This window comes from Apostichopus japonicus, chromosome 12, assembly GCF_037975245.1.
Source record: "Apostichopus japonicus isolate 1M-3 chromosome 12, ASM3797524v1, whole genome shotgun sequence".
Lineage (NCBI taxonomy): Eukaryota > Metazoa > Echinodermata > Holothuroidea > Aspidochirotida > Stichopodidae > Apostichopus > Apostichopus japonicus.
In genome coordinates this window covers 1,093,839-1,119,073 of record NC_092572.1, presented here as the reverse complement: position 1 = coordinate 1,119,073, position 25,235 = coordinate 1,093,839, and the positions used below count along the sequence as shown (strand labels likewise).

Sequence of the window (25,235 nt, the reverse complement as noted above, 5' to 3'; positions counted from 1 at the left end):
TTGATATGACTAAAACCTGAAAATGTTTACCTACCGTGCATGAACTAAATTAGAGAAATGCATTAGCAATCGCTACTTTGCCTTCTGTTAACATTTTATTGTAATTAACCAAACATAATCGTTGTTTACAATTAAATATAAATTCCAAACGATGCTATACTTTCTTTCGTTTATTTGTTTGTATCAACATAAATGATAAATAATAGGAGGCCTAGAATTAAAATAAATGCGTTATAATCTTCTGAAATTGCCAAAACGCTGTTATTAAGATAATCTATTATGCATCAGGTGCGAATCGGCTTACATGTACATCGGCTCGAAACTTGTTTTAGGCTGGCTCTGAAGCACCGACGCCGCCCCCCCCCCCCTCACCCCACTAAGCCTGTATTGATAAAGGAGGCATACTCCTATGAGAGTCTATATCCTTCTGCCGATTATTCTACTTCTATGGTCACAGATCCACAGTCAACACCATGAAGACTGAGACCCCAGTTGGAGAACATTTTAACCTTCCCAACCATACCATTAACGACATGTCCCTACAGGGGATTGAATCCTTAGGTAGCCGTCCTGACCTAGTACGAATCAGCAGAGAGAGGCTCTGGATGCAACGCCTTCGTACCATTCAACCTCATGGGCTGAACATTCAGGAAGGACATGACTAACTTTCCTCTGTTCCCTACTCCTTCTCCCCTTTCTCCCTCCCCCACCCCTTTCACTCTTCTTCTCACAGCTCTCTTCCCCTCCATTTTTCTTCACACCTTTCTGTCTTTGTCCCTCTCCAGTTTATTCCTTACCCTGTGCCTTTAATCCTCTCTTTGTCCCTCCACAGTTTATCTCCTTCCTCTCCTCTTCTCCTGTTGCTTTCTACTTATAATCCCCTTTCATCCATCTCATTGTGTTCACCATGCTCATTAACCTGTCTGTATTCTGTGCGTGTTTTTTTTTCCCCTCTGTTACTGTAACTTGTCATTTAGCCTCTGAAGAAGATCCTGTTAGGATCGAAACGTCAGGCCAACTTTTACACATTCTATTACACAGGCTCTCTAGTGGATAAGCAGTTTGCTAACAGTTTTATTTTATTTTGATTATTCTACTTCATAAAAAGTGTCAGAAAGCAGCAGGAGAACATATTTTTTGACCTGTTATCAATCATGACCTAGTTTTCTTGTGGCTTGCATGTTGAAGAATATGAATGGAAGTACATGTGGTAAAACATTAGGTCAATTGAGGCAAGTTTAGACCTCTTTAGGCCTCCCAGGGGCAGCGTACGAACATTGTTTACTACTGATTGAAGAGGTTTGTTTGCAAGTGGCGAAAACTTCAGGCTCTGGATAGCCCAAAAATCTGCGCGGACATGGTACGAAAAATTGATGATGCCATGAAAGGCCAACTTGTCATCTATCCACAGTGGCGTAGCCAGGTTTTTGCATTGGGGTGGCTGGCGGGGGGGGGCTTGACCATTTCCTGGGAGGGCGTCTTGTTACTATCTACGCGGAGCGCCACAATGTGTTGGCGCGCAACGTACCAGAAATTTTTAGCTAAAAAGGCCTCCTAAATTGTTGGAAATGACACTTGCCAGGCCTTGTAAGTTTTCTCAACATCCTTTATTTTGAGATCCTATGTCTTGATATGGTCCTCAAATAGTTCAATGAAATAGAAAAAAACAGTCTGGTAAGTTTCTTTGAAATGTCATGACATATCTTTTGTGAGTTTGACACCGGCATTGACATTTTTCGACAAATCTGCAAATTGCGCGTGGAAAATAAGACAAGATTGACTGGGCTTTCAGGCCAGTAACATACTGAAATGACCAAACTATGTCAAACTGACATCAAATATTGCGTCTGAAATATTATTAGGGTGATAGACTTATTGGCCGGTAGTTCTCAGCTATAGTATTGTCTCCTTTCTTCAAAATTTTGTTTTTTAGCGGTTTGAAGAGCATCAGGGTGCGTCCAAAAAGTGAAAACCCGATTGAAAATGTAACAGAGTATCGAGGAAATGACGCCAGCAATGATGATAGAAAGCTGTATGATGTCAGCATTTTTTAACCTTTTAACATCTTCTTTGGCATTCCAGCACCAGGAAACCACCTTTCTATTAGGGTATAGTATAGCTCACTAGCTTGTTTGATCAGTTAATGTGCACTGGTTACATGATCTTGATTGGCTGTTTGTATTAGCATTTATTCGGGCGCGTAACGAAGAATTTGCCAAGGGAGGGGCGAGCCTGTAATCAAAATATCAGAGCCGTAGATTCGGCATTCAAAACTATCTAAGCGTAGCGCCACCATGAGTTTGCGCGAAGCGTACAAGAAAATTTTGGCCAAAAATGCGTCCCAGATCGCTGGAAATGGCACTTCCCAGGCCTTGCAAGTTGTATCCTAGCATTTTCTATTTTGAAATTACTAGCGATCATAAAAACGTACAAACAAATATGCTCAAAGGGGGTCGGTCTGCCCCTTCGCCCCCCCCCCCCCTTGGCTACGCGCCTGTATTTAATTATTAGAGCAGGAATTATATAATTGGTCGGTCGTTAACATGCATTTTCAGTACAGTGCGACTACTATAGATGTCTTCTCGGCCTATGCGCTCTGTCACGTCAGGTTTTTCAGCAACTTTAGCCTACTGCCGGTCCGCGGTCGAAAGGTCGTTCATGAGTGGCCATCATGGAGATTTGAGCCCATTAAGACTAATAATATATTTTTCGCACATGTATTTTTGTTTTCGACACTCAAAGTCCCAGTGAAAGGGCGACTGGGGAGCGACAAGCCCCCCTCCCGTCGCTATGCCACTGGCTATCCGGTGATGGGTAGCGTTTAGCTAGTGGAAACTTCTAGCTAGACCTAGAGACCACATTACTAGTGTGTAAGTCAATGGAGCTTTTAATGGACGTATGCTACCTAAAGCCCACAGTCTGCATCTATGATATTTATTTGCATGCCCTTACCAAGTGCAAAGTACGTTTTAATATAGCATCTCAGCATGAAGAGTTATCACTCAGACTATTGAATTATAACCCGTCAGTTATTTTTCACAACGTCTGTTTGTATGTATATTCAGCTGCAACCTTTTGTAAATCGTACACAATGCATGAAACAATTAAACGCTTGAACTTTGATACGGTGGCAAGGTGTTTGTTTCACTTTCATTTCAGGACGATTGATTCGTGCACGTAGGCATAGTATATGGAACGCCAAACGATTCAACAGATACGATCGCAGAGGTTTAATTACGGCCTACATTGTAATTGTATATCTTACTATGCATTTGCATAGGAATCGGAATCTAAAGTTAAACCAAATTTACCATTCGTGTCATTTCATTTGCTAGGTGTTCAATACATGCAAGATACATATTGAATAGTAATCGTTCATACGTCACAAAAGAAATGAAAGAACCACTTAAGAAACCCGTTTGAACTTGAATAAGCTTCACTGCCTTTAAAAAGAAAATCCTGGCGATGTTGATTATTACGCTAAAACCAAAATAATATAGTAAAAAAGAAGCCACATAAAGGCAAATACAACTTTGCAGATTCTGTATAAAAGTATTCATCTAACAATTATTGCAGTTTTTAATATTTCTGTAGACTTATACTGCCTTTAGCATTATGCGCAACCAGTTTCGTTTGTTTTATTTTTTTAGCAATCGTAAAGTTATATTAAGTAATACGATTCCCGAAGCAACAATTAACACAGTGTGTACTGAAAATCATTATGTAGAAATCATATTAATATTTAATGAATACTAATTTACCCCTTATTGGTTGGCTTGGTTGTATTCAAATATTTGTATTACAATAATTGCTTGTTTCCATTTCATTTTGTTTTTTTGAGCAAATAGAAAGTTTGGGATATTATTCACATTGTCACACTATTAAATATAACTAGGGCTGCATGCAATCCGAGGCACAACTACTTATGAACATATCACATCTTTACATTTTTAACTAAAAATTGCAGAACATGACACGCTTTAGCTGGCATATTAAATTCTGCAATATTTCACCGAATTTTTCGTTATTCTAACAGGCCTCCGAACTTGATTCTACAAGCAACATATCCTCTAAAGTTGTAGCTAATTGCAAACCATTGGTTTTCTACAAAGATGTTACAGACTTCCGTAGACAATTGTTAGTAAATATACTATCACGCTTTATTTAACAGATGCGATATTATTGAAATGTGTATTAATTACCTTACATATGTTAGTAAGTAAAGTCATCATTTTTTATTGTATAATTATCTGTAATATCCAGGAAAAATTACATCCTAGATACTTTATTTACACTAGTAATTACTCAAATACTCTAAATTATTACTGCAATGTTAACTGTTTGCAAAATGTTAGCACAGATGGCCATGCTTTAAATATCACATTGTCCTATAGTATTGCATTTTGTATGAATGACCTAACATATGATATTGAGTGAATATGAAAGCGCAGTTATATGTAGAATCCAGGAAATATTGCCTCATTTATACTTTATATCACTTTTACGTTGTGTTGTTGTGTTAGAAAGCTGGATGACAACAATATCTGTATGTGTTTGTGATGTCGTGCATAACGTTAAAATGATCCAAATCCAAAAATATAAATGCACTATATTTCAAACAAATGTGTATGTAATAGGTGATTTTTTGGGTATGTTTCTCTCTGTCTATTTGACTTGCAAAGCACAACTAGTTAGACAAACTGGAGGTATAATACTTTATGCGTTCTCATCTACCATAATGTTTATAAACATAGTCAGTGGATAATCAATGCTACCAAAGAGGTAAATAATCAATTAAATTATGTTTTCGTGGTTGTTAAGATATCGAAAAGTTAATGTCATTACTTGAGAAATTTTAAATCTATTGGATGTTATAATCAATGGTTGGGTATCATGCACACTTTCATTATACCAATAGCCGCATTCACTGAATAAGTTCGTCTGTAACATCATGAGAAGACTTCAGTTATCCAGGGAGGTCATCTAAAGACTTCCTGGTATGATTCTCAGTTTTCTTACTGTTAGTTGAAAGCTTCGTGTTGCAAAGAGTTATAGTGTGATATGATTTGTATCGCTGTCTTACTTATTTATAACTGTGTCTGAACATGTCTTTCCCATCTATATATCACCAACTGGAGTTTTCTGTTTTCGAGCAAACGTTTCTTTAATTTTCATCATCCAATCTTCCAATCAAAGATTTGATTGTTTGAACCATTACAGCGGATACTGGTCGGGTTTGGTGATTAGTTTGCCAAGAAGACACCATTATTTCATATCTGTTGAAAAAAAAAAAATATGCGTCTTATATTAGTTCAGGTTAGGTCAAAGATACATCAGCGTAATTAACGGGCTTAAAATTTATATGTTTAACATAGTTATTCAAATGTTATATGTAACATAAAAAGTGATACATAATTGTTCATTAACCACGCAAAATATTACCAATTTCTCATTTTTAAATTAATTTAGAAAAAGTTTATCCAAGCACAAGGCAGATAAATAAAGTATAAGATCGCTTCATTCTCATACTTGTGAATTTATACTTAATTTTATATTTCACAACAAAGAACTTTAAACTAACACAAATATAATATACACCTCATTCTATAGTGAAAAAATCATAAATTCAAGGACACATGGGCCTGTAACTCAAAACTGATCGTGAAAATCGGGTTAAGAATCCGGTTAATAATTTGTTTCGTGTGTTGAATGTTACAGCTAAGTTATGATCGATCTTATAAAAGTCATTTCGTTTTCTGATTATTCAAGATGATGAACATGCTCAGGCAACCACGTTATATTCTTTACGATAGACACAAATTGGCATAGATCTCATTGCTTACATATCCTGTGGACATATTTCTGGTTTTGGTAACAGGAACTCTTCAATAACTTTTTTTTTGCACTTCGGCTTAACTTAATCCTTCGAAAGAGTACTCGCCTATAAGGAACGAAACCTGCACTTAATGAGAGGCGTTGATAGACAAGGCAAACTCTGGGCCAACTAGTAGTTACCTTCCTGTAATCTTAAATTTCCCGTTTGATAATTGTATCTCTCCCCGTTCATGTTTCCTGGTCCAGTAATTGAACCCGGGTCCGGAACTAGTGCTCATTTAATTAATACCATATGAATTGACATTACTAATGTTTTTGTGGAACTATTTCTTGGACACAATATAAAGGGTTACTATGTGTTCGTCTGTCCTTTATAGGATCCAAATTTAACTTACATATAGCAACCTGCGGAGAACCCTAATTAACGAAAAAGTAGGCTTTTCAATAAATGACAATTTCATTGCATTTATCATAGTATTCGCCAATGCATGGCGAAATGTGATTATTTAAAGTTCTATTCACATCTATCGTAAATTAATTGTGCATTAGGCCTTTGGTATAAACCACTATATGTTCCAAAAGTTTCGCTGATAAGGCTAGTCAACAAAACGTATACATGTTGTCCAATTAGGCAATTAGTGTCCGGGTCTGTGTTTTCTCTGTCACGTCTGACAAATACATTACTCGTGACAACAAGTTAGTGGGCTTGGTTTTCTTTCCGTTAACTGTGATGGTGTTGTTCATAATTTTCTAGTTTATATTTCCTGTACTGTTAGTTGATATTACAAAGGTTGCATTTTGAACGGTAAGCCAGTAAGTGTGGCTACATATATATTTTCAACGCAATATTGCACTTGTAGTATTGAGAGGCACACTGAACTGCTACGTTTATCTATGTTTGATGCATGGAACATGACAACGAAGCATAATAAGTAGTTATATTTACTCACTTCAAGTAGGCCATCTTACGATTAGTGTTCTGTTGTCCTTTAACATAGAACGCAAAATGTAAACCAGCTCGGATTCGTTTACAGGAAATATATTTATTTTACTAGCAAGAAGCGTCAAATTTCATGCAGTGTTGATTCACAGTTTATAAGACCTATTTGACATTCTGTATTTACAGCATTCTGTATTAACGTTTTGCGAGACACTCCTTTTACGTTTTGTACGAACGCGTTAGTTTTAACATTTTATTTTCTTACACGCAAGGTTTACTTTTGCTAAATTTTACGATATACATGCAACCTTATATAGTTCATAGATATTTCTGACATTTTATCAACATAACTCGGCCTGTTAATGGTATATAAGTTTCTTATTTCCCGATTCAGAATGATGTAACATTCGTTTCTATTCTCTGCACTCTCACTTTTTTTTTAGAAATGAATACAGTGAAGACAACACGGGATTAATATCATCGTTTAACTCAAAACGAAGGTATCTCTAATTATCCACTATAATGAAATTGTAATTTACCAGCTGCTTGCAGTGTAACTTTCACCTGGAATAAAGGACACAAAGTAACATCAAAATAAATGAGAGAGTCAAGAGCTAGTAATTTTCATGCGCGGCAGGCGTCTTAATATTGCTATGTGGTTTACAAATAATTATTCAACAATAACTTTTTAAGTTTATCATATATACATCAGTACACACAACTGACATACGTACGTTTGATTAATATCAAGAAATACTTCCTTATTCATGAACTTTCGTTTATGTGACCTCAATATGTGACCTTGCAAAATATGTGATTTTGAGTTGTTAATAAAATTAATAATGTATATACTTACTTACGTTTTCTTTTTTTGTAAGCCACAGGTATTATGACAAGGACGAATACAGCAAGTTATATCACTACCGTAATAGCAGCTAAAAAGCTGAAAGCACGAATAAGAAGATAATTTTAACAAATTAAAACTTGAATGAACATAAAACGTTAATGTCGTCATCGGGATTTCTTTCCAGAAGTATGAGGTGTTTCCTTTCAAAGTGCAGTTGCAGCATCTCTCTCAAAGAAAAATTATAAGTTTACAGGTAAAAGAAAACCTAGAAAAAGTAGTCACCTGATATTTGTCTTCTTTTCGAAAGAAATATAGTACGACTCATGTTCGGCGCGCGATCTCCAAAGCTGGTACAGGTGATAGACATATTAACTTGCGACGGATTAATGGTCAATGATAGCGAGTAGGTACTCGGCTGACTGACATTCTTTGTGAAGCGTTTTGTTTCGAATAATTCGCCATCAACAAACCATTGAAGGGAAACTGGTGGTAGAACTTGTCGAAAATCACAGACTAAATTTATTTCGTTACTGGGATTGACAAGAGTTAGGTTATCTTCAAGAGGTTCCAGACTGTTCCTCTCCGAGATAAGCAATTCTGAAATCAATCAGGGTTATCTGTTAGTTTCATAGAATACGGAAGGTTTTTTTTCTTCTCGCAAACTCAGTAATAGACCTGTTGACTCTTTAGAAGTTGCATTATTTCAAGTTTATCCCCTCAACATAACCAACGTTTCAAAACTTGTACTAGGTAGATTGTTAGTTTTAGTTTACATCGTTGTATTACCTAATAAGAAATCTATAACAAATTGTATTTCATTTGTCAAGATATATATTTTTACCTACTAGTCAATGATTGCATGGTGTGATATATTTACCTGATCCTATACATCCAAGCTTAAATGTAGCTAAGTTGGTATTCCTTTTTTTCCAGCTTACAACTGATCAGATATGACATTGCCTGGTAGCATGATGCCAGACCCATCGAAGGGATTTGGTCATCGCATATGTCAACAATGTCTACATGTCCAAAGTTGATTCCTCTTTGTGCTACTAAAGTTACCCCAAAAAGCCATTGCACGACAGATCCTTTATCACCGCAAACAAAGCAAACCGGTTCATAGTAGAGACCTTTACATACGGTAGTTTGTACTGGTTGAATGCTATCTAAAGGGCCAACACATTTTGGAACGATTCTTTCTCTGATAGCTACGAAAAATGTGATCAAGAAGATGATAATAAGATTTTTGGCAGTTGATTGCTGAAAAATTTCAGACATTTTCTAAAAACTAATTTACTTACCACAAGACGTCAACCACAAACTGATTAACAGAAACGGTCCATTTTTAACCATAATGATAAGATGAAAAAACAAATCACCTGATATTTGTCTTCTTTTCGAATGAAATATAGAACGACTCATGTTCGGCGCGCGATTTCCATAGCTGGTACAGATGATAGACCTATTAACTTGGGACGAATTTATGGCCAATGATAGCGAGTAGGTTCTCGGCTGACTGACTTTCTTTGTGAAGCGTTTTGTTTCGAATAATTCGCCATCAACAAACCATTGTAGGGAAACTGGTGGTAGAACTTGTCGAAAATCACAGACCAGATTTATTTCGTTACTGGGATTGACAAGAGTTAGGTTATCTTCAAGAGGTTCCAGACTGTTCCTCTCCGAGATAAGCAATTCTGAAATCAATCAGGGTTACCTGTTAGTTTAATAGAATACGGAAGTTTTTTCTCGCAAACTCAGTAATAGACCTGTTGAATCTTTAGAAGTTGTATTATTTCAAGTTTATCCCCTCAACATAACCAACATTTTAAAACGTGTACTAGGTAGATTGTTAGTTTTAGTTTACAGCGTTGTGTTGCCTAATAAGAAATCTATACAAATGGCATTTCATTTTGTTTAAATATATTGATACATGCTATTCAATGATTGCATGGTGTGGTATATTTACCTGGTCCTATACATTCAAGCTTAAATGTAGCTAAGTTGGTATTCCTGTTTTTCAGCTTACAACTGATTAGATTTGTCATTGCCTGGTAGCATGATGCCAGACCTATCGATGGGAGTTGGCCATCGCATATGTCAACACTGTCTACATGTCCAAAGTTGATTCCTGTCTGTGCTACTAAAGTTTCCCCAAAAAGCCATTGCACTTCAGATCCTTTATCACCGCAAACAAGGCAAACCGGTTCATAGTAGAGACCTTTACATACGGCAGTTTGTGCTGGTTGAATGCTATCTGAAGGTCCAACACATTTCGGAACGATACTTCCTCTGATAGCTAAGAAAAATGTGATCAATAAGATGATAATAAGAATTTTGGCAGTTGATTGCTGAAAAGTTTTCAGACATTTTTGTAAAGGCTAATTTACTTACCACAAGACGTTAACCACAAACTGATTAACAGAAATGGTCCGATATTAACCATAATGATAGGATGATATGATGATATTAGTCCTAACAACTCCTGGATGTTTCTGAACCAAGTTGATCTTAATAAGTTGTGATATGAGTGCCTGATTGAAAGTGAAATATACATATATTATATGACAGCCGTTAATTAGATACCCTTGTGGATTCAATTCATCACACCAGATGTTTTTGAGTGTTGAATTTTGCCAGAAAAATGCAGAGTAGACCACTTATATCCTGTCATTAAATGCACAACTGTCTAAAGTTGCTCACCGGGAAGAAAGTGAGCTTGATGGGAGTTGATACATCGTTCGTATGTTTACGTAGTTGAGACTAGAACTACCATCAATACTGTATTTAACATGATACCGACCTGTTATGGCCTTTATAAACTGGTTAAGGCTCTGTGTAGAAACAGGACATTTTTTGCAATCTATTCTCAAGCACAAACCTGCGACGAACTGGGTTTCTAAATACTCTAAAAATATATTGCATAATATCTAAATGGTGAATCACTGAAAACTTGAAATTTGAAACCAAGATACTATCTGACCAAAGACTTGGTTGTCAATCAATAAGATTGGTAGGTAAATGTGTAGGTTGCCATTGTTGCATATCGTCCACGTTATCATTGCATTTTATGGATAGTCAACATATATTTTGGTTGTTACCTCGTGGCCTATAATCGTATGTGTTAGATATATCGTTTATTATGTAATTTTAATAAATTTGGATGTAACCATCATCATCATCATCATCATCATCATCATCATCATCATCATCATCATCATCATCATCATCATCATCATCATCATCATCATCATCATCATCATCATCATCATCATCATCATCATCATCATCATCATCATCATCATCATCATCATCATCATCATCATCACCATCACCATCACCACCATCACCATCACCGCCATCGCCATCGCCATCGCCATCGCCATCGCCATCGCCATCGCCATCGCCATCGCCATCGCCATCGCCATCGCCATCGCCATCGCCATCGCCATCACATTACCATCACCATCACCATCACCATCACCATCACCATCACCATCACCATCACCATCACCATCACCATCACCATCACCATCACCATCACCATCACCATCACCATCATCATCATCATCATCATCATCATCATCATCATCATCATCATCATCATCATCATCATCATCATCATCATCATCATCATCATCATCATCATCATCATCATCATCATCGGTATCCTGTTTCAATCATTAAAGGTATTAAAGTTAACTTTCCGTTGCTTGCAAGTGAAGTTTTTCTCTTGTCGCTACAAAATACAGACAGTAATGAAACGCGATACCTTGTTTCATTTAGCTGGACCTGAGATTTCAACAGCTGTATCGTTTGTACTCTGTGATGTGGGTATTGACCGCAGCTGTATGTACTGACTGTACACTGGTGTTTAATTACCGACGGTAGCACGCTGTGTGTGTATTTTCTGTGATCGATGGTGGTGTCTAACACTTCTGTTACACCTCATTCGAAACTAGGTCAGATTACCGGCCTTAGATGTTTCTTTTTCGCGAGTCTTCACACCTTTTAATTGGTAGGAGAGTTGGGTAGATGTCTGTTACAATAACTAATGGATGGGAGAGTGGGATGATAGCCTATTCATTCATCATTCATATCATTCAGTTTATTATTTTTTTCTTTTATTTATCATCACGCAAACAAAATACAAAATAGTACATATAAGTAAATCAAATAATTAGAAGAACAAATCAAGAATTACAATATAAACAACAAGTGTACAGTAAGATAAAAGGACACCAGAAAAAAAGTTCTGAGAAGAACTTTTACAAAGTCTGGCAACCGTGCTAGAAAAAAAAAAACCTTATTAAGAGGGGGAGGTTATAAGCAACAAATAAAGGGTAAAAGAGACGAGTAGACTACGTATTATACACCTGAGTAATCATGCTTTAGTAAGGCGGAGTTTCACATTCTTCATAAAGATATTTACTGTACGACTTTCCTTAATAATATTTGGCAATGAATTCCAGAGATTAATACCAGTAAAACAGATACCAGTAAAACAGCTCAGTTCTTTGCTTAATATTACTAATCAAAGCAGCACTGAGTGTATCATGTTAATGAATTTCTAACTTATAAGGGGATACATTAATACACCTAATTGCATAGTATGTATAGTATTAATGGTCATTATATCGAGTTTTTCAAACAGGGGTGGTGTATAATCAACGAAACCAGCATTGCACACAATGTGTACAGCCCTTTTTTGATGTTTATGTACACTGTCAACATTATAACGGTCACACGAACCCCACACAATATTAGCAAAAGAAATTACCGGCAAGATCAGTGCGTTTATAACAATAGAACAACTTTAGAATCAGGTACATCTTTAAATCTATTATCAATGCATACAAACATTGCTACTTTGTTACATACATTGTAGATATGTATGTGTGTATGTATGTTTGTATGTATTGTAGATCCTCCTTCAAGCAGAAATTCGCGAAGAAGCCATCATTGGCTTTTCAAAGCCGCAGCTGACAGAAATCAGTCTCTTAGTTTCATATTTTACATCCATGATTATGAATTGTCAATGATTTTAATGATGTCAATATGTAAATTATAAATGATTAATGGATGGGAGAGAGGGAGGATATCCTTTTAGAATTATTAATGAGTGGAACAGTGGAGAGAAGAAGCTCCACGCAAATAAATGATCACAATGTTTTGTTTTTGGTTATGTTTTTCCTTTGTCTGAAAATACGGGCTATAGTAAGCTAGACGTCTGAAAATGGACCGAACCATTTCTATTGTATTTCTTTATTTGAACACAGTGGGAACGAAAGAGAGGACTCTTGACGGTCAAAAGTGACAAGGGTTAAAGACCTTTCATGAATTGGATAGGAACTTATAGGAGGTATAACATCACTTAATGACAGTACATCATAGGTATGGGTTTCATATAACAGTTTGGAGTATTTCTGTTTTCGTTCAGATAAATGTGTCATTGACTCCCTCCATAAAATCCCTTCAAATGTTGCTGGATAATGCAGGTGGTGTTGGATGATAAAAAGAGGGGGAGGGTGGGGAGAGGGAGATTTCCTTTAACCTAGCTCGCAGAGGTGCTCGAATATGTCATCCACTATCCACTTGGAACTATATAATACTCTCTAAGCGGAAATACAAATAAATTCTGTCGATTTAAGATAACACAAAAGAAAACGATGAGACAATTAGATTATGAATGTAGAAATAATTTTTAAATTGATAATCGTCTCTGCAGATATGCCAATAAAATTTAAAGCAGAAAAGTTGCAAACGAGCTTCAGATTTTAACGATTTTTTTTGGTTTATTCACCGGAAGTTGCGCCAGCAACAAACCGGAAGGACAATCATCTTATCTGTAAACTAAAATACATCACTTCCTCTTCTTTCTAGTAAAGGCAGTGAAAAATTAAACATATCTTAAATAAGAAATGAAAAAATAAACCATGAAAGTCGCTGCAACGAAATGAAAGGAAAAAATTCCAAGTGATCGACAATTTAAGATAACATATACATATCCTTCCACATCCGCAATGGAGTTAAGTCACCAGCATTTAGGTCATCAAATGTTCTGGATAACAATAGAAAGTTTTTGTGAGCCTAGACTGGTTATGGCTTTACCTGCTGTAATTATTACATGCGCTTTCTATGTGTGGTGGTATGGACGCATGTTTATCAAATTAACTACATCTGGAGACATGTTTTTTCATATTCACTATATTTATGATTATGATATATATATATATATATATATATATATATATATATATATATATATATATATATATATATATATATATATATATATATATATATCTATTTACACCATTTTTGAGAAAATTGATTAATTCCATACAGTAAACTAAAATAAAGACAATTGCAACTTAGGATTGATTAAGAAAATCAAATATGGAAGACATGCTACGTCAGCATGATGTGTAGTTGAGGATAAGTGTGGACTTAAATTGACCTGAAATATGATTGTTAGCCGCAAAAAAATCAGAAGGTGCAAAGCCTGGGTGCAAAGCCTGCTGCAAAGACTGGTACAAAGCCTGATGCAAGGCCTGGTGCAAAACCTGGTGCAAAGGGAATTAACACTGGGGTGCCCATTGAAACATTCAATTGATATAGTAATAGTGAAATAATACTGGTGGTAGGTTTTAATACACCATGACGGTATCTGTTGGTAAAAGCATAAAACTAATCAATGAAATCACACGAAATGACAAAATGGCATCTAACTATGGAGAGTTATTTGTTGTGACTGTTATATATGAACAACCGTGCAATGAAATGCAGTGAAAGCAAATATTAGGAAAGAAATGGAAATAACTGTATTATTAATATTTCAGAGTAAATGAGTTTTTAACAATGAAGTTTAATCAAGACAACATTCACCACTCATTTCCATTATCCAACCTACGCCAGGTTTACAGTCTTTTAGTATTTATCTCTCAATAACACTCATAGATTATTTTGTTTTCTGAACATGTAACACGCCATGACGTGACGCTTCTCTGATGCTTCGGCCATACCCAAACGTAAAATAACAACATGCAACCAGCACATGCTACATAGATGTATTTATGTATATTACGTAGTTACTTTCACTCCCGGATAATACTTATTTATGCTCCAGCATCTGCAAAGGCATTTTCAATTCTTTGACTTATTTATACATATTGTAATACTTGTATTGTTTAAACTTTATTTTTGTCTGTAGTCCTTTTTGAAAAAGTGGTGAAACTTTATATTATTTAACCTTAAAATATACTAAATGATACAAAAATACATCATATTCAATTGCAAAGTACGCTTCACTTTAGCAGCTCAGCATTATCACTTAGGCTATTGTATTAACCATTCTGTTAGTTTTCACAACGTCTATTTGTATGTCTATTCAGTTGCAAACTATTTCTAATCGTACACAAAGAATGAAACAATTACAGCAACCGTTTCGCATGAACTTTGATACGGTGGCAAAGTGTTTGATTCACTTACATTTTTGGCCGATTGATTCGTGAAACATAGGCAAAGTATAAGGAACGCCAAACGATTTAACAGATACGATAGCAGAGGTTCAATCATCGTAGTGTATATCTTACTATACATTCGCTAGGTTTCAATACATGCAAGTTACGTATTGAAAAGCGACCGTAAATATGTCATACAAGAAATGTAAGAACCACTTAAGAAACCCGTACGAGCTTCAATAAGCTTCACTGCCATTGAAAAGGAAATACTTGCGCTGCTAATTATTAAGATAAACTGAAATAATAATGTAAAATAGAAACCACACAAAGGCAAATACAACTTAGCAAATTCTGTATAAAGCTTACTTCTAATGTTTGTTGTTGCAGTTTTCAACATTGATAAAGACTTATACTGCCTTCATCATAACCGCAATATGTTTCATTTGTTTTATTTTATTAGCAATCGTAAAGTTAAATTAAGTAATACGATTCCTGAAGCAACAATTCACACAGTGTGTACTGAAAATCATTATGGAGAAATCATATTAATATTTCATGAATAATAATTTACCCCTTATTGGTTGGTTTGGTTGTATTTAAATATTTGTATTAAAATAATGTTTGTTCCATTTCATTTTGTTTTTCTATTCTTGAAACAAACAAAAAAACATCACTAAGGCAAGTTATCTCACATGAGCAAAACGGAAAGTTTGAGATATAATCACATTGTTAAGTATATTTATTGTTGCACGCAATCCGAGGCACAACTACTTATGAACATACCACATGTACTTTACATTTAAACTAAAAATTGGAGAACATGACACGTTTTAGCAGGCATATTAGATGCTGCAATATTTGAGATATATCACCCAACTTTTCGTTATTCTTACAGGCCTCGGAACTTGATTCTACAAGCAAACATATCCTTTCAAGTTGTAGCTAATTGCAAACATTTGGTTTTCTACAAAGATGTTACAGACTTTCGTAGACTACTGTTAGTAAATATACTAGCACGCTTAATTTAACAGATGCTATATTGTTGCAATGTGTATTAATGGCAATACATCTTTTATTAAGTATAGTCTTACTTTTTATGATGCTATTATTTGTAATATCCAGGAAAGGTTACCCCCTAGATACTTTATTTACACTAGTAAATACTTAAACACTCTAAATTATTACCACAATGTTTGCTGTTTGCAAAATGTTAGTATAAATGACCATGCTTTATATACCACATTGTCCTATAGTATTGCAATTTGTATGAATGAAATAACATCTGATATTGAGAGAATATTATAACGCAGTTATATGTAATATTCATGAATTGTTACCTCATTGATACTTTAAGAAGATGCATTATTTACATCAGTAAACACTACAGACTCTACACCAAAACTTACAATCCCACTTTTACTTAGTGTTGTTTGTGTTTGCAGAGCGCTGGATGACAACAAATAGTTGTATGTGTTTGTGATGGTGTGCATAACGTTAACATGATCCCAAAATGTAAATGCATTATTTTTCAAACAAATGTGTCTGTAATAGGTGAGTTTTTGGTATGTTTCTCTATGTCTCTTTGACTTCCCAAGCACAACTAGAATGACGAACTGGAAGTCTAATACTTTATGTGTCTCACCTACCATAATGCTTAAAAAAAAGTAAATAATAAATGCCATCAAAGAAGGAGAATAATTTTTAAAATTATGTTTTCATGATTGTTTAGATACGGAAAAGTTAATGCCATTACTTAAGAAATTTTAAATCTATTTGATTTATAATCAATGAATGGGTATCCTGCACACTGTCATTATTTATACAGCCTCATTTACTAAATAAAGACCTGCGCAACATCAAGAAAAGACTTCAATTATCCAGGGAGGTCATCTAAAGACGTCCTGGTATGATATTCAGTTTTCTTATTGTTAGTCGAAAGCTTCATGTTGCACAAAGTTACAGTGTGGACTGATTTGTATCGCTCTCTTACTGAAAGTATTTCTTTATCATAAATTGATCACCAATTGGAGTTTTCTGTTTTGAGCAAATGATTCTTTAATTTTCTTTATCCAATCTTTCAGTCAAAGACTTGATTGTTTGAACCATTATAGCGGATACTGGTCGTGTTTGGTGATTAGTTTGCCAAGAAGACACCATTATTTCATATCTGTCGAAAAATAAAATAAATATGCGTCTTTTATTGGTTCAGCTTTGTTCAAAGAAACAAAAATAACAGATTTAATGTAACAGGTTTAACATAGTTATCAAATGTTTTATGTAACGTAAACAATGATACATATTATTCTCATAACCACCAACATGTTACCAATTTCTGATTTTGAAATGAATTACGAACAATTTATCTAAGCACACGGAAGATAAATAATGTATAAGATTGCTTTATTCTGATACTTGTGAACTTATGATTAAATTTATATTATTTCACAACCAAGAACTTTAAACTAACACAAATATATTATATACCTCATTCCATATTCAAAAACATAAGCACAATGACACATGGGCCTGTAACTCAACACTGAGCGTAAAAATCGGGTTAATAATTTAGTTCGTAATTTGTTTCGTGGGTTGAATGTTACAGCTAAGTTATGACCGATTTTATAAAAGCCATTTCGTTTTCTGATTATTCACGATGATGAAAATGTTTAAGCAACCACGTTATATTGTTAACGATAGACACAAATTGGCATGGATCTCAATGCTTACATATCCTGTGGACAGATTTCTGGTTTTGGTAACAGGAACTCTTCAATAACTTTTGCCTTCACATCGGCTGAACTTAATCCTTCGAAAGGATACTCGCCTATAAGGAACAAAAACCGCACATTAAATGAGAGGCGTTGATAGAGCAGACAAACTCCGGGCTAGCTGGTTACCTTCCTGCAATCTTAAAGTTCCCGTTGTATAACTTTATCTGTCCCCGTTAATGTTTCCTGGTCTACTAATTGATCCCGGGTCCATATATATACATTAATTTGTGGCAATGTTTACCTGAACATAATAACATTGACCAAGGCTTTTGAATAATATTATCACTGACATAATACCCAATACATATAACTTAATGTAATTTAAAAATCTTTGGACAACTATTGACACATTACCTAACGAAAATAACTACCACAAGAAAACGGAAAGGTTCCAGGCTTCACTCTTAAGCAGATACTTTTCAAGGACAAATATCTCTGTAGCCATCCAGGCAATCGGCGGATTTACCTGCAAGGATAGAGAGAAAATACATCAATGAATTCAGTTCATCGATGACTAAATTCTTTTCCAAACTAAATCGTTGACAAAGTGTAAATTATGTGCCAATAACAGTAATTAAATTACCTTTCTTGTTAGCTGTTTGATTCTTGCTTTACATAGTTTGTGCGGATAAATGTCATACAACTTGTAAGAGCCGCTTTCGGTCAGTAGTACCTTTCTCAACGATAGTGCTGGATGACAAAACTGTTAATAGATTAAGACAATATAATGTAAATATATAAGTGCAACCATCAGCATCCAATAACAATTTAACTTCATTTGAATAACAGTTTCCTGTTTTAATGATTATGGTTCCTCTCAACTAAAGAGGAATTGAAGTCTTACAAATTATATACATCCTATAACCATTTGCATAGAGCATCATTGTAGACTACCTTTTTGGAGACAAGATACGACATTGCATCAGAAATGTTCAATGCAATGGAAAGCAAATTCTCCAACATTTTCTCCAGATGTAGCTGACCGTCTTCGTTTGTGGTCATCGCATGGCTTGCAAAACGATTCTTGACATGATCTTGAAGTGTTCCAAAGTTCATTGATTCATAATAGAAAACCATGGGTGTTGCAGTAAGATCATTGTTATAACGTTAAGACTTAAAAATGTGGAACGCTAATTAAAAATGTTTATAACGTTTTCTTATGACTTATTCCACAAAGAATTTAGTTTGTGTTTAAGTTGAATATCACCCAAATCACTGTTAATAGTAATCGCAACATTTATACATAATCGATTGAGTACTTACTCTGTTGGGTCGACATGAACAAGATTCTAACAAATCTATCGTCCATTTTTAAAGTCGAGAGACTCTTTGCAAGAGTTCTCATCGTCTCATAGTCATCAGCTGTTGCCTGATCTGAAGGAAATATGACAGCAGAAGAAATAACATATTTCATCATTATTTAATATGTTTTTATGACATCTGAAGGTGTACGGAACTATGGCCTATTTGAATTAATACTATATGTATAGACAACTGTCTATATTTTGCGAAACTATTTACTGGACACAAAACAAAAGTTAATACTTTGTTCGTCTGACATTTTAAGCATTCCAACTTCATTTACATACCAGCAACTTGTGATTGATTAGAAAGAAATTACTATGAAAGAATTGCTACTCGGAAAACCCTTATTAACGAGTAAGGAGCCTTTTCGTAAAAATATGACAATTTGACTGCATTTATGCTAGCATTCGCCAATGCATGAGAAATGACAAAGCTAGTATTGAAAGTTATATTCACATCTACCGTATTTTTCTCATCCATAAAGATTCCTTTCCGTAGGCAAATTAATAGCGCATACGGGCTTTGCTATAATCCAAGGTATGTTCCGAAAATATTGCTGATTAGTCTAGTCTACAGAACGTTAACATGTTGTTCAATTTGATCAATCAGTGTCTAGGACTTGGTATTCTCTATCACGTCCGACAGAAAACGTGACTCGATTGACAACTAAATGAGCTTATTTTTTGCCGATAACTGTGGTGGTGCTGTTTGGGATTTTTTCATTTATATTTCAATTTTGTACAATTAAGTTTCATTTGATTTGATGATTAAAGCCGGTAATTGTGGCTACATATACATATTTTCAACGCAATATTGCACTTTTAGTCTTGAGATGCACATTAAGAACTGCTACGTTTATCTGTGGTTGATGCATGGAACATGACAACGAAGCATAACAAGTAGTTATATTTAGGATTTGGACTCCGATAAATGGTTAAGATAGCTCAAAATTCTAGTACCTGAGAGCACTTTCGCGAAGCAAGTAAATTCAGTAGAGTCTTCATTCGACGCCAGCGCATTCCAGTACTCAAACATTTCACTTGATTGTAACTTTACGCAAATGACTGGTTCCTTGCTGAGCATTGACCTGTTGTCTGTAAAGAGAAAATACCCCATAATGTGATATATGGGTAAAAACCACAGCTTGTACATTAAGTTAAGGAAACCCGCACCGAGCCTATTGGATAATACTTTCAGATTAGTGGTGACTATAAAGATATAACCTACATTTAGGGTCGAACCATAAAACATACACACACGAGATATAGTTTGGATGTTCATCGTCACTCCTCTACGGATATTTCTCTCATATGAGGCAGTATCTGCAGCCACAACATCAAAATGTGTATTGTTTTTATTTTCTTCAAATTCTTGTAATGGTTTTTTTACTAAAAAAAAACGTTTTCGTGGATCACTTTAACTTGGCTATTGCAAATTTAAGTCAAATCGAACCATATTTGCTAATAAATATGATATTACAGATTTACAGCATTAAAAATCCATTCACAATAAAGCAAGGAAAGTGTATTTCCTTTACGTTAGCATTTTTCTGTCATAGGCATTAAACAGTAATCAATGATTGTCTTAGTTCAGTTAGTATTTATGAATATGTCGCCAGACAAAATCACAACCGTACTACGAAATGATAAAGACTGTACACCAATAGTCTTTCTCTTCTGACGTCCTGTCCGTTTCACTTCAGTGAGGTGCTGAGCGTTACTTTCCATGTCAATACCAGTTTCCCAACTGCTGGAGAATATTGAACTCACGGAATAAAACCATCGGGTACTGTGTAGGAAGTAATCAAACGTAATGTTCGTTACATATTTGTATAGTAATATTCTGTCACAATCTTTAAACTGTTGCTTTCATGACAAGAGGTATTGGCTGAGTTAGTTATTGGACCTCGTATCTTTCCTTGCGCTAAGCGTAAAAGTTCAAGCGAAACGTAAAAAGGGGGTTGGGGTGCCGGGGGGGTGTCGTAAACGTTAATACAGGATGCTATCTGTGTACAGTAGCCTATTTTGAAACTGAATGGAATTTGACGCTGCTAGCTCGTAGCGAGGAGCTTAATAAGACATCTTTATGGCAATTGTGGTCTTGAAACTTATTACAATAGTTCAATACAAAGTCAATAGCAAGGTAGGAATCATTGGTCGTTTCTTCAAGCAGCCATATGAAACTGCTCTCAAGTGGCCTTGTAAAACGAGTGGGACTAAACCTACCTTATGTATGCTAGCCAATTAAACGTAGTCACTTTAGTACGCTCTCCGCGGAGGTGGGTGGGGTGGGATGGTGGTACCCCATACAAAAGGCCGCTTCAACGGAACCATCTTATCTTTGTAAGAAATATTTAGACATGGTGCCTGTCCACGGTCAAATGATCCTTAGAAATGGGTAAGGGTTTCAAGCTCCTGTCTCACACCTCGTCCAAGCAATATAAATGTACCCCAAGCGGACAAGCCCTACAATATAGACTTCGATTCTACAGGGAACAAGCCCCCCCCCTTCCCCCTTAGAAAAAATACGACGCGAATATTTACAACTCGAATGCGGAACACGGGTCTACCGCGGGGAGTGGAAGTGTCGAACACCCACCCTCTTCTGTTACGGGCCTGAAGTGAGCACACAGACTACTTTAGTCAAAAATGAACGATAATATGGCGAGGAACCCTAATAGTTCTTTTATAAACCATTCTGGATGCCTGGCAATAATTTCCTGTGCCTGTGATTGTGCAGACAATAGATGTTAAACTTAAGCTCACTTCAATTAGGAAACTTACGGTTAATGTTCTGTTGTCCTATAACATGGACCACAAAACGTTAAACAGCTCAGATTCGTTTACAGTATATACATATATTTATGGAACTAGCAAGCAGCTTCATATTTAATGCAGTGTTGAATTACAGTTTAATTGACCTATTTTACATTAAAAAAAAAACATTCCGAGAGACACTCCTCTTATGTTTCCAACTGTTTTTGTAAATTGCAAACGCGTTATTTGTTTTGTTCTTTTACGTGCAATTTTACATTTGCTAAAATTTACGATATGCCCTCCTACATAGTTCATAGACATTTTCTAGACATAACTTGGCCTTTAACCGGTATATAAGTTATTTATTTCCCTTTTCAGAATCATGTAACCTTCGTTTCTGTTCTCTGCACTCTCAGTTTTTCTCCTTTCTCTTTAGATATGAATACCTTGAAGACACACACGAGATTAATATCATCGTGAGAGGAGTCGTAACCAATGACAAACATCATCGAAATTATCTTTAATTTTCTATTCTTTCTGTTTATGCAAAACTACCATAAGTTATGAGAGAATTAAAGGTTCAATGTTATTTAATTACTTCTAAACTGAAGTTTAATAAAAAAAAAAAAACCTAGGTACCTCAATATATCCACTATAATGAAATTGTAATTTACCATCTGATTGCAGTGTAACCTTCACCTGGAACGAAGAACAAAAAATAACATTAAAATAACTGAGACACTCAAGAGCTAATAATTTACATGCGCGGCAGGCTTCTTAATAAATAATGTGTTGTTATGTGGTTAACAAATAATTATTCAACAACAACCTGTTAAGTCTATCATATATACACCAGTACACACAACTGGCATAAGTACGTTTGATGCAATATCAAGAAACATTTCCTTATTCATAAACTTTCGGTTATATATGTGACCTCAATATGTGACCTTGCAAATATATGAGATGTCGAGTTGTTAATAAGTTAATATGGAACATAATTAATTAAAGTGTTACTATTTTGTAAGCCACCGGTATTATTACAAGGCTGAATACAGCAAGTGATATCACTACCGTAGTAGCAGCTAAAGAGGATGAGGACTCTACATCACAACACATTTCCGTATTCCTAAACTTTCGATTATGTGACCTCAATATGTGACCTTGCAAATATATGAGATGTCGAATTGTTAATAAAGTTAATATCGAATGTTATTAATTAAAGTGTTACTATTTTGAAAGCCACATGTATTAGGACAATGCTGAATACAGCAAGTAATATCATTTCCGTAGTAGCAGCTAAAGTAGATGATGACTCTGCATCATAAAACATTTTCTTATTCATAAATTTTTAAATATATGAGATGTCGAATAATTAATAAAGTTAATAACGTTTGTAATTACTTACGTTTTACTAATTTGTAAGCCACAGGTGTTACGACAAGGCTGACTATAGCCAGTAATATCACTACCGTAGTAGCAGCTGATAAAGATGAGGATTCTAATAAGAAGATAATGTTATCAAAATCAAAACTAAAATAAAAATAAATTTTAAAAGTTAATGTAATCATCATGATTTCTTTACAGAATTGTGAGGTGTTTCCTTTTCCACTTACAGTTACAGCATCTCTCAAGGTTCAATCTCAAAGAAAAAGTGAAACGAAGTTTACAGAAAAAAAGAAAACCAAGAAAACAAATCACCTGATATTTGTCTTCTTCTCGAAATAAATATAGAACGACTCATGTTCGGCGCGCGATTTCCATAGCTGGTACAGATGATAGACCTATTGACTTGCGACGAATTTATGGCCAATGATAGCGAGTAGGAACTCGGCTGATCGAATTTCTTTGTGAAGCGTTTTGTTTCGAATAATTCACCATCAACAAACCATTGTAGGGTAACTGGTGGTAGAACTTGTCGAAAATCACAGACCAGGTTTATTTCGTTACTGGGATTGACAAGAGTTAGGTTATCTTCAAGAAATTCCAGACTGTTCCTCTCTATGATAAGCAATTCTGAAATCAATAAGATTTACCTGTTAGTTTAATATAAATTCGGAAACTGTTTATTTTCCTCAAACTCAGCAAAAGACGAGTTGACTGTTGAGAAGTTCCATAATTTCAAGTTTATACTTACAACCTAAATCACGTATTAAACCTGCACTAGGTAGTTATAATAAGAAATCTATAACAAATGGCATTTAATTTGTCAATATACATATACATATATATGTATACCTACTATTCAATGATTCCATGGTGTCATATATTTACCTGGTCCTATACATTCAAGCTTAAATGTAGCTAAGTTGGTATTCCTGTTTTCCAGCTTACAACTGATCAGATATGACATTGCCTGGTAGCATGATGCCAGACCTATCGATGGGAGTTGGTCATCGCATTTGTCAACACTGTCTACATGTCCAAAGTTGATTCCTCTTTGTGCTACTAAAGTTTCCCCGAAAAGCCATTTCACGTGAGATCCTTTATCACCGCAAACGAGGCAAATTGGTTCATAGTATAGACCTTTACATACGATAGTTTGTACTGGTTGAATGTTGTCTGAAGTTCCAGCACATTTTGGAACGATACTTCCTCTGATAGCTACGAAAACAAAATGATAAAAAAGATAATAATAAGAATTTTGGTAGTTTATTGTTGAAAGTTTTAAGACATTTTGAAAAGGCTAATTTACTTACCAAAAGACGTCAACCACAAACTGATTAACAGAAACGGTCCGATTTTAACCATAATGATGATATGATGATATTAGTCTTAAGAACTACTGGATGTGTCTGAACAAAATTGATCTCAATAAGTCGTGATATGAGTGCCTGATTGAAAGTGAAATATACATCTATTATATGAGAGCCGTTACTTACATACCCTTGTGGAATCAATTCATCACACCATGTTTTTTTGAGTATTTACATATGCACGAGAAATGCAGAGTAGAACTATTATCCATGTCATTGAATGCACAACTGTCTAAGGTCGCTCACCGGGAAAAAAGTGCGGCAGAGTTGACACATCGTTCGTATGTTCACATAGTTGAGACTACAACTACTCTCATTACGGTATACAACATGATAGCGACATGTTATGACCTTTATAAACTGGATGGTTGAAGCTCTGTGTAGAAACAGGACATTTTGTGCCATCGATTCTCAAGCACAAACCTACGACGAACTGGGTTTCTGGGTCAACATATATGTTAGTTGTGACCTCATGGCCCATAATCATAAGTGTTACATATATCGTAATTTTTTTCTTTAATAAATTTGGATATCACCATAATCATCATCGTCATCGTCATCGTCA

General features: G+C 35.2%; 2 protein-coding genes and 1 long non-coding RNA gene across 3 annotated transcripts; all 3 read right to left on the bottom strand.

Moving 5' to 3' along the window:
- Positions 1-7,687: 7,687 nt before the first annotated feature.
- Positions 7,688-10,109, bottom strand: LOC139977297 (uncharacterized). The gene is made up of 6 exons (XM_071986584.1): positions 10,014-10,109; positions 9,589-9,918; positions 9,002-9,316; positions 8,603-8,830; positions 8,093-8,219; positions 7,688-7,718 (listed from the first exon to the last, which is right to left on the bottom strand). The coding sequence occupies exons 1-6, from the start codon at positions 10,063-10,065 to the stop codon at positions 7,688-7,690; spliced, it is 1,083 nt and encodes a 360-aa protein (XP_071842685.1). The 5' UTR covers positions 10,066-10,109.
- A 4,025-nt stretch (positions 10,110-14,134) lies between these two features.
- Positions 14,135-18,618, bottom strand: LOC139976761 (uncharacterized). The gene is made up of 4 exons (XR_011796245.1): positions 18,437-18,618; positions 18,208-18,319; positions 17,810-17,906; positions 14,135-17,249 (listed from the first exon to the last, which is right to left on the bottom strand). It is a non-coding gene; the product is annotated as an uncharacterized lncRNA (long non-coding RNA).
- Positions 18,619-18,711: 93 nt separating this feature from the next.
- LOC139977296 (uncharacterized) lies at positions 18,712-25,151 on the bottom strand. Its single transcript, XM_071986583.1, has 9 exons — positions 25,094-25,151; positions 24,189-24,518; positions 23,616-23,930; positions 23,323-23,415; positions 22,589-22,613; positions 20,819-20,946; positions 20,118-20,252; positions 19,117-19,227; positions 18,712-18,887 (listed from the first exon to the last, which is right to left on the bottom strand). Exons 1-9 carry the CDS (start codon positions 25,149-25,151, stop codon positions 18,712-18,714), a joined length of 1,371 nt encoding a protein of 456 aa, XP_071842684.1.
- Positions 25,152-25,235: the final 84 nt, after the last annotated feature.